Raw genomic sequence first — 13,723 nt, forward strand, 5'->3', positions numbered from 1 at the left:
GAACCTATCCAAATAGAAAGGTCTAATAGCCATTGGACAAATGAGTTTGGAGTCTAGGGAGGTGGTTCATGGCTGAAAATATTGGTGTCATGACATACAGAGGGTATTTAAAGCCATGAGACTAGATAAGATCACCAAAGAGTTAGTAGAACTGGGTGCATCTGGAAGATGAAAAGAAACCAGCAATGGAGACTGATAAGGCATAGTCAGGTGAGAGAAAACAGAAGTTTTAAAAAATATTTCAAAGAAAAGAAAATGACTATATCAAAGAATTATGTTAGGTCAAAAAAGATGAGCAACAGAGACTTAAGCATAGGGTTTTATTAATAAAGAACATTGGTAATCTTGACAGGAGCAGTTATGGTAGAATGCTGGAGGTAAGAGCCTAAAAGGTGGACTCTCTTTTTCCCACCTTTATGTTTGGAGTGAGTTCAAGAGAAAATGGAAGGAAAATAAGTAGAGACAGCAAATAATAGCACAAACAACACTTGAAAAATTTTATATAGAAACTGGATGGAGGCCAGAAGGAGAGGAAATTTTCAGAGAGTTTTGTTCTGTTTTGTTTTTTCGGAGGGAAAAATACCTGCATGCTTATATGCTAATGGAAAAAATATGTTAGAGACATGGGCGGGGGTGTATACAACCCAGATGGACTGGTTACCCTTCTCTATAATATCTTAAGAGAGCCACCCCTTAAGAGGCATAAAGGTTCCTCATAGGGGATTCAGGTTTCTATTAAAGTAAATGTTGGAAGAATGTTCAGGAAAGAAAATAGTATTCAGGGGATTTTGTTAATAATGGATTATAAATTCCAGAGGTCACAGTAAAAGATTTCACAGAGCAGGGAAGGATGGGAACTAGGGCAGAAAAGGAAATGTGCAGAATTCTATGGGGATTGGAATAAAAGGGATGAGGGATGACCTAGATGTCTGGAGTTGATTGAGGTGACTGACAGATGTAAATTAAACAGCGAGGTATGTCTTTAGTGGACCAAAACAAGTATTGATGACACAGTGAACATTAAGGGCTAGGGAGGGCTAAGTGTCTGGGGAACTCTTCTTCCTACCTTTATGTATGGCAGGCACAACTCAGCATTTCACCAAGCTATGGACTGGACAGTGGCCTTTGTCCCCCTATCTCTTAGACTCCAAGGAGATTGCTCAGTTGCCAGTGCAGCAAGAAGAGACAGACTTTTCTCCAGGTCTTCATTTCACTGCTTTAAAAAAAAAAAATCAGCTTTTCGGTGCTATGAGATTTGTCAGGCAGCCCACACTGCCTATGCTCTGATCATTTACCTTTCACGGAGCTGATTATTTGGTAACATTCTCTTGATACATTTCAAAAAAGATTTTCATGTAAAATCCAAATGCATTTAATTCTATCTTGTCATGGTAAAACTGCACTGAGTCATCAAATCAAGAGCCTCCCCCACTCAACCATGCTTAAACAAAAATCCAGGATTGACATAAATCCAGAGGATCTTTGCACATCATAAGAAAGGTTCTCCCTTTTCCCTATTATCACCCCTGTAAAGAATGTTCTTCCAGAAATATTTCCTAGACAGCAGAGATGAGTGAACAAGAAAATCAGTCCCGATTAGAGCATTTATACTATATAAGAAGTATTTTGATCTGTGATAATTGTATTGACAATTTTATGCCTTAATAAAACAAAATATTGTACAAAAGTCACTCCAAGAAGAGTGCAGAGCTTCTGCTTAGATCCCACAAACTGGAGTTTTTAAATTAAAGAGGAGTATTCTTAATCTGCTGCTTTGAACTGCCAAGTGGCCAAGCATGTTTGCCAGAACTGCAAGAGGCAAACTGCTCAAGAAATTTCCCTAGAAATTTAAGAACTATTTGCTTAAATTATAGCACTTAGTTACCCTCTTATTTGAGGCTGAGGGGTTGACAAAATGATTTTTAGTGTACATAATGGCAAGTTATGTTATAGCAATTTATGTATAAAGATGAGATGAAAGAATTCTAATTAACTACAACAATCTTTGACATGTGCAAGTGCTTACTTCCTGAAGATTGATTTTCATTTTACTAATGAGACCAGAGGTGACACCATGACCATGTGTATTGTAATAAGGAATTATGCATCAACCTGCTCATTCTGTTAGTACCTGTGATATTCTTGATTGCCGTTTGTAACTATTTCCGAGTCCTCCTAATGCCATGAAATCTCTTTCCGCACCATAGTCCCAGAAATCATAACAGGGGACATGGAGTCAGCCATGGCAGTGGACCTTAACCCTTGGGTGGAATATGAATTTAGAGTGGTGGCCACCAATCCAATTGGGACTGGAGATCCAAGCACCCCATCTCGAATGATCCGCACAAATGAAGCAGGTAAGAATTTTGGAGAGTTAGAATTCAATTTGGCGTGCCTCTAATCACTTTGAAAGCAAGTTGAATTAACCATGGTTGTTTGCTTTATTTAGTATAATTTTTGATGATTCATTTACCTAGACATCATAAAATTATTTCCTTTAAAATAATTCATTCATTTTGTTTTCAGATCTTTTTCTCCTTATTCCCACTAATGCATCTAGATGCTTCAATTTCCTCCCAACCCTAGTACTCATCTTCAAGTTACCATGAAATTGAATCCGTTTCTTTTTCTAATTATATATTCATTCAATATAGCAATTCCATAAAATTCAGAATAGATAGGACCACCCTCTTTTTCTCCAGTGATAACAATTAGCTGTAATTACAGTGAACTTCCTTAGAACCCTTTATGTTGCACTTCACTATCTGACCTGGTATAAATTATACTCTGCAAAGGCAAGCATCATCTTAACTTGCCTACTGCTTGACATCTATGTGCACAATAAACATCCGTCTGCTTCCTGACTTGGAAAATACAGCATCCTTCTGGCCTTTTGGAATGAAGTATCTCTAAAATGTTTCTAGTAGTCACATAAGGGAATTAGCAGCTTTATTTAAAACAGATTTTAAAATATCTTGCCCAGGGGCACCTGGGTGGCTCAGTCATTAAGTGTCTGCCTTCAGCTCAGGTCATGATGCCAGCGTCCTGGGATGGAGCCCCACATCAGGTTCTGTGCTCACCGGGGAGCCTGCTTCTCCCTCTCCAGCTCCCCCCTGCTTATGTTCCCTCTCTCGCTGTCTCTCTCTGTCAAATAAATAAATAAAATCTTTAAAAAAAAATATCTTGCCCAGCATCGAGAGAAAGAAAAATAAAGAAAAAATTTTAGTAAAATGTTTGACTACTTTGAACAAAGTTTTACTGAGATTTAACTCTTATGTCCTTATAAAATTGTATAAATTGTATATTAAAAAGTGTTCAATAGGGCATTAGCTTAGGCAAACGCAAATGTCAATAATGTTGATGAAAATAATCTGAAAACAGAGAAAAGGGGGTAGATTGCAGATACAGGGAAGGAAAAAACAAATTTTAATATTTTTACACTCAATGATATAATGAATCTCAGTAATCTTAAGATATAAGTGCACTGAGAATGAGGATTTATGTCTAATTTTTTAGTGTTCAGCACCTAGAAAAGTGTCTGGCACTGGAACTACATATGTTTTTGTTGAAAGATTAAAAGGGAATATTTCTTTTTTCCTTCATATGCTCTTATCCACACCAGTACCTAGGTGAGAGATACATATACATAGAAGACTAAGAATTAATTGTCCATTTTGTATTATAGTTATAGAATTGGACCAAAAAATGTGATTTGTGACTTACAAAGTGAACAAAGCTTATAATAATTAAAATAAACTACAAAAAGAGTTGATTCTTTCTCTAAAACACACCAGGTCTGATCCTTTAAAAAAAAAAAGAGAGAGAGAGAGAGAGAAATACCAAATGGTTAATTTATTGTACTAAGTGGGAATAACTATACAAAAAATGTTCAAATTATTTCTATATAAAAATTAAGCAACCAAGAAAATAAAAGATAAAATAGCCTAAATATGTTGGGAAAGATGCATTCACAGAAAATCTAACTTTTCTGCTTTTACGATTTGCTTAGTACAAGTTGTTCTTTCTGCTACTTTTTCAATAGTGTGAATTTTAAATTGAACATTAATTGCCTGGTTAGATTTTCATGCATTCATAAATAAGCCATGCTTTCATTGTGTACAGGTGTTCCCTAATTAAGAGTGTAACAGGTTAGTCATTCCTCATTTTATGTACTCACTAGGCAGATATTGAAATGACTGCCAATATTAGTACTTACGCTAAAAAGAACTGCCTTATTTTGCATATTGTTAATTGTGTTTAAACAAAGGCAAAGATTACTGTCTAATTCAGAGGCTCTCTATAAATATTCATTTTGAAAATAAATAATCCATTTAGGATGAATAATCCTTTTAGACTTTTTATAGTACAAATCTCTTTGTACTATTAAAAAAGATTATAGCAAAAACACTTCTACTTTTCATGCTAAATTGCATTCAGAGGATACATTCTGAAAGACTTGTCCCTCATCTCTTCCAGGAGCTACTTCGATCATATAGTTCCTGCCTCTTCATTTTATCATGAGTTCTTTACACATGGCATACTTTAGTCCATTAAAATCTCATGGAAGAGAAGAGAAATAGCATGAAAAATTGAAAGTTGAGGAAGGCTTGTCCTGCCTATTTTATGCTTCTTGTACTTTGGTACCACAAAGGGCTAGAGCTACTAATGATGTTGAACCAAGTGCTGAGTTTTGTGCCTGTTTTATCAGGCAGCACAGATTAAAAGGGACACAAATATCCTGAGATGTCCTCTCAAGTGACACACTCTTCCTCTTTTAAGTACATGTCCTGTATTTTAAAAGATGATGCAGTTCTAATGGACCAAGTAATCTCTGAAAATCAACAGAGCTACTTGTAAGAGAAAAGAGTTGATGGGGCACCTGGGTGGCTCAATCATTAAGCATCTGCCTTTGGCTCAGGTCATGAGTCCAGGGTCCTGGGATCGAGCTCCGCATCGGGCTCCCTGCTCAGCAGAAGCCTGCTTCTCTCTCTCCCACTCCCCCTGTTTGTGTTCCCTCTCTCACTGTCTCTCTCTCTCTGTTAACTAAATAAATAAAGAAAATCTTAAAAAAATAAAAGATATTGAGTTGAAAGTTTTATGTTCCTTTAAGATTCCCCTATTTACTAGAATATTCTAAATCCCAAGGCAAGTTTAGTAAAGCATTTTTACTTTAGAATTATTTCTTTCCCACACAGCAAAAAAAGTTAATTTTTATTTGCAATTTCCTCTCGGGTATATTTTGAATTTTACTCAAGGGTATGTTTTGAATTTTACAGCCATCAAAATACCCCTAGCAGTCAATAAGTATAAGATAAATTGGTTCAGTCTGATTTCTTATTATTAGAATATCAAAATAATAATATACATATATGTTTTTTACTTTAATGTAAATTTCTATTTATTTATAGTGCAATTTTCTTACAAGTTTTAGTTAAATGATATAGATGGATAGATGATAGATAGATAGATAGATAGATAGATAGATAGATAGACAAATAGATAGAACCCTGTGTTTAATTTTGGAAATGTGTTACTATCATCAAACCAGTATATGATTTTGGGTTAGGTACTGGAAATGCTTTCTCCATCATTTAAAAAGAGAGCACTCAAGAGAAAAAAAAAAAATCACATCTTAGGAAATGAATTTGAAATATACACTATAATAGAAATGGAAAAATGTGTAAAAATGAATACAACAGTAATTCTCTCATTTAATCGAACTTTAATATTCCATAAGTTATGCATTTATTTTTTAAAGATTTTATTTATTTATTTATTTGAGAGAGAGAAAGCATGCGCATGCATGAGCAGGGGGAAGGGCAGAGGGAGAGGGAGAGAGAGAATGTCAAGCAGACTTCACAGAGAGTGTGGAGCCCGACAGGGAACTCGATCTCACAACCCTGAGATCACGACATAAGCCAAAATCAAGATTCAGATGCTTAATCGACTGAGCCACCCAGGCATCCTACAAGTTATGTATTTATAATGCTAATTGTTGAAAGATAAATGAAAAGGAGATAAGATAGAGTTAAATAATGTAACCTATTATCTAAAAAGGTTTGGTCTTCTCTGCAATATAAAATGTCTATTATTATCAAAGCTTTTGGTATAAGTCTCAATATTTGCAGTTCTTTATTTCAAATTATGATGATATAGAGAGATTGAGATTGAAAGAAAGAGAGAAAAGAAGGTTCTGTCTTCTAGCTGTAATTAGGAGTTTGAGTTTTGGAGTTAGGCGGATCTGGATTAATGTTCCCCGCTGTTTACTAGCAGTGAACATAAGGTAAGATATATACCTTGCTCAAGGCTCAATTTTCTCACCTATAAAATGGAAACAGAATCACAACCTACTCCATAGGCTCATTCTATTAAATAATATAATCCATGCAAAGAACTTAGCATAGTGCCTGGCACATCGTAAATGCTTACTATTAGCCATTTGTCATTATCATCATCATCATCATCATCATCATCATCATTATCATCATGAATTTAATGAGTTATTTTTTTGTTCAATGAAAATTTAAACAATAATAATCATGCATGTCACTTTTTTCATATTGTGGAAATATTTTCAGATTAAACATCTTTTTGTTGATATAGTAAGAGTCACCCAGTCTCTTGGCTTGCATCTGGCTCCTCCAAGATGCCCTCCTATTGAGAAATCTCTGCTGCAGACTGTGTACTCCCTGATGCCCTGGGAGTCAAGAAAGCCTTTCAGAATGTGGTGCACAGTACAGAACATGCCTCTCCTCTAAATCTCTGTCTCTATCTCTGTTTAGTTTTACCATGCTGTATTTGTTATCTAGCCAGGTATCAGTCTATAAGTGGATTGTGATATTGTCCCAACATGTGGTCATTTTCTTTGCTTATAGCATAGACAAGACAAAAGGAGCAGAAAAAAAATAAGTGTCAAATGAAAGAACTTGCTTAAAAAATATGTTCCACATTCATATAGCTTTCCAGTTGCTTAACACATTGTATTCTGACCTGCCATTCTTTTTTGACTCTGAAATGGAAAATGACACACACATATTTCAGGCCACACAAGGCAAACTATTTTTTCTATGTTTAATAGACTAATGCTCGACCAGATAAATAGGAATATGAAGTAGACAATCAGATAAATATCTTTCCTAGCCTTAGCACTTTCTGCACTATCATAGTTATGTAATTGGTTTACTATACAGACTGAACTCTATAGAATTTAAACAGAGAATAGTTTTATTCTTCTCCCATCATTGCTCTCCATTACGCTTCATCTGATGTCTGACTTCAGCCCCAACCATATATATCCAAGGCACTTTTAGGTATTAGGGCAGTCTCATTTTCAAGGATTAAAAACTTCCATTTTAATTTAAATAATAACTTTAATCTCACATCCAGCTCCATGCTTTCTCTTCCTCTATCCCAAAGGCCTGACCCAAGGGCTGTGATTTGTCTTTTCCTTCTTCTTTTCACTTCTTCCCTCACCTTCCAGCTGCTGTGTCAGGCACTTCCCAGGCCAGATAAGAAGAATAAAACTACTTAGGTGGTACAATTTGTAATACTCACATGAGTGTTGAGTGCAATATCTGACAGTATTTGTCCACATGCTGCTTCTTTCTCTTACAGGATACATTGGGTTCTTTGGAGACTATCCTATCCCCTAGCAGGCAGCTTAATTGGATGTAATCCCCAATAAGCCTATTTAAACTTAGCTTCCACAGTGTCCACTTGACCCACAGTAATCACATTCCTGACCTGCCAAATTCTATGTTTTCAAGGATGTTCTCAAGAGCTATTTTTGTCTCTGTTCTGGTAGTATAGCATGGGACAGGGTCATATTACAAAATTCTAAAGCTCAACAGCATTCAGCCAGGGTTTAAGACATAAGCATCTGTACTCTCTGCAGCAGTGTTTTCCTCCTCTTCTCACTTAGCTTGAGAGGGAAATGACACACTCATTTCTCTTCTTTCAACAGCTAAGGGTGGAAGGAGATGCCATAGCGCATTTATCTACTAAGCTGACAACCTTCTTCCAAAGCCTTCCTTGTGCTAAAATCCTATATATACGAGCTAGAGGTGGATAATGGAAAAGGATCATAAAATTTGGTTTCTCTGATTTTTAGCAATTCTGTGGTTTTGTCTAGCCAACCTCACATTAGCAATTGAGGTTACATCTGACTTATCTCAAGTCAAGAAGTCTCATTTAATTTTCTCTTACAGTTTCTTTCACTGTACATTATCTCTTTACTTCTGAAAGGATCTTGCTTTGTTCTTATTTGTGTCTTCACAGTTCTTATCCATGATAATTACTTAGGAAATTTCATTGAGTTCAAAAATTATGGAAGAAACACAATAAAATACTATTATAATATAAGATGGGGTTGAATTAGTTTTCTCTGGGGTTATGTGTATTGGCCTTGTAAACATCATTTAATGGGACTTTGAAGGCCAGACCAAATGGGACTTAGGCAGAATTATTTATAGGGGACAATTAGAAAACCCATTGCTGTCAGCCACTGGTGTGTGCAGAGAAAAGACAGAAAGCTATAGGGTTTTTAAAGGTCTCTCCAGTATATGTTTCTAAGAAAATATTATATTAAAAAATTAGCACTCAACTGAAATAATTAAGAAAATCTAAAAGACAATACTATTAAACTAAGCAGACAGTATTTTTAAATCATGAAACTACTTCAGTCCAGGCAAGTCTTTTTTACAAAATATATTCAAGAAATGGGTCTCCATTTTCAGAGGCACTTTGCAGGCAGAGATGGCAATTTTAAGAAAAGCCATTATAAAAGAGATCTGGCTAATTTTTAGGCATGTCCTTTTCTGATTAATAGCAAAGTGATGGAATAACAGTAGAAGACTTGAGCATAAACGATAAAAGGGCAATGAAAAGTTGTCAACCCAGGAGTAAATGCAAGACACTCAAGTATGACTTTTCATATCTTCCTAGTCCCCATAATACCATAAACCAGTGATAAAACAAGAACCATGTTCCAGGCTCTATGCTAAGTACTTGCACCATTTAATTGTCACATAAACCCTCTAAAGCAAGAAGTGTTTATCCTCATTTTACAGATGAGAAAACAGAATTAGAAAGTTTTAAAAACTTGCACAAGGTTACCAGTTAAGAGGAAAGCTGGAATTCTAAACTTCCCCCAAAAACAATGATTTCAAGTTATCTGCCTTCCCTACTCCCTTCTTCCTCTTGCTTTTTCCTTCTCCTCTTTTGACCACATGCATCAACAAATCTCATTCAAAAGTTATTTTATCAATACTCTGCTCCTACTTCCTGTGGACCCATATAAATAAAGCTAAGAGAATATGAGTTGAGGTAAACACCATTTATTGCATATATTAACCTCTTGTACTTTTGACTGTTGCCATTTGAGAAGATTCATAAATCAGAGAAATCTTATATTTTCTTTTTTTAAAAAAGATTTTATTTGACAGAGAGAGACACAGTGAGAGAAGGAACACAAGCAGGGGGAGTGGGAGAGGGAGAAGCAGACTCTCCACTTAGCAAGGAGCCTGATGTGAGGCTGGATCCCAGGACTCTGGGATCATTACCTGAGCTGAAGGCAGACGCTTAACGACTGAGCCACCCAGGTGCCCCAAGAAATCTTATATTTTCTAAAATAACTCTTTTGTAAATCAAAATGGTATATTGCCTAGATTTCCAAATTGAAACAAGCTGAGCTGAAACTGAAAGCATAATTCCCATGGTACTATCAAAACAATATTATTCAGATTTCAAAATCTCTTTCAAGATTACATATGCATAGACTCAGTGCTGGACTTTTACTAATGTTTATCATAGAAGACAAACCTAATGTTTATCATAGAAGACTTCACCATTTTTTCTTTTTGAAATCTAAGTAGATGATAACATTAGGTAATATTTATAAATTATAGTTCCAGGCACTATAATAAATAATTTTGAAAAATAACCTTAAAAAGTAGGTACTATTATCTCTGTTAGGTAACTGAAGGACAACAAAGTTAAGAAATATTTTTAGCCAACCAGCTAGAATGGTAAGACTGAGATCCAAGCCCAGACCTTTCTCACTCCCACAAAAACACATTTCAATTTGTGCATATCACCTTATATATCTTATTGAGTAAAAGCATTATTTGAACTCTTAAGGAAACACCACTGGTACTTTTTGTTTTGGAAACTCTTTAAACTTAACTAATCTTCTAAAATGAACTTAAATGATAGTTAACTGAAATATTTGTGTGCTTGCCAAATACTTCAATTCAGGTAGGAAAAAATGTATTTGTTCATTAATTTCCCTCTCGACTTCCACCATTACTGTATAAACAACCTCTCTTCCTTCTTCCTACTCTTTTGCACTTTTCTTTTCAAACCAGTTGCTGGATTACCATTAAACTCTTAAATTACATGGCCTCTCCCAGGTCTCTAAGAAAGCTTTATCATTTAATAAACTGTGTAAACATCTACTGTAATAGATAATAGAGTTTTTCAGGAAAAAGAAGAGATTGGTAAATAATTTCATCCCCTCTTCTTTTGTTTAGTTTAATGCAAGTTAAAGCATGGGTTGTTAGCATGATTGACTTTGTTCAAACTATTATACTTAGAGTTCTTTGAGATTCAGGCTTAAAGTCGTGCATGCTTAAACTAAGGTACTAATGTTTGGTCACTCTGAGTGTTTATAATATTTCCAATGCATAAGGTGAAGAGACAATAGTCTACATTTCAACATGCCAAATAAGGCACTAAAATAGCAAGGCATTTGCAGCTTGTGAGAAAAGTGTTAATAATATTATCGATTTATGGAACAGCATTGCTCAGAAAGAAACTCAAAAGAATCAGAGTTTAACCCATTAATCATGCATGTAAACTTGATTCTATAAGCTAATGAGCTCATGACATTTATCAGTAGCCAACCAAAGGAAAAAAGCATCTAGTTGCTTAATTCTAAATCAGGTTTTCATTAATTATATTGAAAATATATTTGGTTTTTCAATAAATATGTATTTCTCTGAGTGCAATGAAAGCATTTATTAGATGTTTGATTATATTAATTTCATGGTTCTAACAAGAATTATAGAATTTTTATACCACAAGGGCTCTGAAAGATTGTCAAATCCCTATATACCATGAATACGTTGTTTTATAAATAAAAGGATATAAATAAAATCAGTAGACTCTGAAGTATTGACTGCAGAGATAACTTGAAAAGGAAATGAATTCAGCATAGGTTCCACAGGTTCCACTGATCATCTGCATGCAATTAGGAAATTTAAGTCAATTAGGAGGACCCAATGCACACATTGTGATCCTGATAACAAAACACAATGCCTGATGCCTAGCTATTAAAGCCTTAATATTTCTTTTTTGTTTGTTTGCTTTTCTAGTTTTATTGAGATATTATTGGCATATAGCACTATATTAGTTTAAGGTATACAACATAATGATTTGATATATGTATATATTGTGACGTGATTCCATAGTAAATTTATTTAACATCCATCACTTCACATAGTTATAATTTTTTCCTTGTGATAAGAATTTTTAAGATCTATTCTTTCAGCAACCTTCAAATATATAATACAGTATTGTTAACTATATATGGTATGCCCAGAACTTCACATTTATCTTACAACTGGAAATTTGTACCTTTTGACCACCTTCACCCATTTCCCCCACCCACCATCCACCACCTCTGGCAACCATCAATCTATTCTGTTTCTAGTAGCTCCATTTTTTTAGATCCCACATGTAAGTGAGATCATATAGTATTTGGTTTTTTTCTGTCTGGCTTATTTCACTTAGCAGAATGCCTTCATTTATGGCTAAATATAATATTCTAGCATTTATATTTTCTTTATCCATTCATCCACAGATGGACACTGAGGTTGTTCCTATGGCTTTGAAGCCTTAAGTTTTCTATTAGTAGTTTCTATTATATCTAGTGAGCTCTTTTAAATTTAAGAATAGTTGATGTTTATAGACATATACTATTAAAACACAGTGAACTGTAATGCCTTTTTTTGTCATTTATTGTACATTAAAATTGAAGGTAGGGTGATAAAAAGAGGATCTTATTCTTTACATTAAATTGATATGGGCTAACTTCTCTTGAAAAGAATTAACAGCAACAGGAAAACTTCAAAGTCTGCTTTCAAATAATAAAATAAATTTTCTAATCTGGGTCATTTATGTATACTGCAATGATGAAATTACCCACAGGAAAGCAAATCACATCATAGAAAGTGTTACTTTGCTTTCTTGTTTCCTCAAAGTAGAAATTTTCACCAAATTTTTTACTAGTGTCTTCTCATTTTTTTTACTTAAAAAAATTAAAAATTTTGAAAAATCTAAAAATGTTTTCTAAAAAATAAAAGCATTAATGGACTGTGGAACAATATTACCAAAGCTTCAGAAGAAAAGATCAACTTCAAATAGTCACTTGTATTTTATTCTACTCATATCTTTTAAATGACCTTCAAGAGATACTCACTAGAGAGCATACAGCCTACCCTCCAACTCTAAGTTAAAGGTTCCATGCATCCTCATTTTGGGTGATGTTTGATAGCTGAATAAAATAGAAAAGAATCTTCAGTGCCTAGTCTTTCCATAACATCCATGATCATAGGGAAATTATCCTCAGAGAAGAAGATTCAAAATCCTAAGTTTAGGGACTAAACTTAGTGATTCCAATGTAATAGATGAAGTAGGTGGCTCTGGTAGATAATATGCATAATACTATTTAACTGTTAGTTGTCAGAGATGAATATGAAGTGTGTGTGTGTTCCTTTTTTTTTTTTTTTACAAACAAATGGTACTATGAGAAGCCATAGTCACACCATGTCAACAAATTAACTTGCTTATATATTTGTTTGACCATGCATTGATGATCACAACATTCAGAACTTTGAGATCACCCACTGAAAGGATATTTGGAAACTTAGATCCCTATTCTTTTATGCATACAGTTAAACCAGCTCCAGTCCTGTGTGCCTTACCGATACATGGACCAGAAAATAAATTTAGAACTAGAACTATATAACAGTGGTTTGGGGACATGGTGTCAAAACAACCTAACATGTCATAGGTTGTCTATATTTAGCAATAACTATGACTACTAATAAAAAACTCAAGTTAATAAATGATTTGTTTGCTCTTTATGTAAATTAGGACATATTCACAGTTATTGTTCTAACACCATTTTTTCTCAGTTGAATTTCTTGTGATTTCTTGAATGAGAGACAAAGAACATCCAATTCTATTTAATTCTGAGAAAATTCATGAGAGTGAGCTCCACATGTGAATAATTTTTTATATACATAAAAATAATATATAAAATAAAAATAAATATATATATCCTTCTACATGAGCATGAGCAAGACAAGAACTCTTGTTCAATTTGGACCCTGGTGAATAAAGGTCTTTATTTCAGTGGAGCCAATTATATATTCACAGACTTTTCTCTCCCACCTCCCTAGTGCAAGGAGAATTTTTTTTTCCTTTCTCGTGGAACATAAATTCCACACAGTTTTTCTGGTACATAAAATGCTGTTTGACTATCTGCCAGTAATTAATAGCCTTTCATCCAAGTAGGTAATATATGGGAGGGAATTTATTATTTATGAGTATATCAATATCACTTAAAAACTATATGCAAGGATATAAAGGCAACGCTGAAGTGTAAAATTGTTAATGCAGACTGATAGCCTGGAAAATGATTTCTTTTAATAATTTTCTT

At 34.3% G+C, this 13,723-nt stretch overlaps 1 protein-coding gene across 7 annotated transcripts in view; it reads left to right on the forward strand.

Annotated features, from left to right (window-relative positions):
* The window catches only part of CNTN5 (contactin 5), a 1,075,732-nt gene that overhangs the window by 1,012,772 nt on the left and 49,237 nt on the right, over window positions 1-13,723 (forward strand). For all 7 annotated transcript variants that reach the window (XM_081799059.1, XM_081799056.1, XM_081799055.1 and 4 more), the window contains one exon: window positions 2,208-2,357. In XM_081799059.1, coding sequence (XP_081655185.1) covers window positions 2,208-2,357 — 150 coding nt within the window. The remainder of the gene's footprint in view (window positions 1-2,207; window positions 2,358-13,723) is intronic.

The sequence above is a fragment of the Leptonychotes weddellii genome, chromosome 11 (assembly GCF_054177405.1).
Source record: "Leptonychotes weddellii isolate Sample4059 chromosome 11, ASM5417740v2, whole genome shotgun sequence".
In the NCBI taxonomy this organism is placed as follows: Eukaryota; Metazoa; Chordata; class Mammalia; order Carnivora; family Phocidae; genus Leptonychotes; species Leptonychotes weddellii.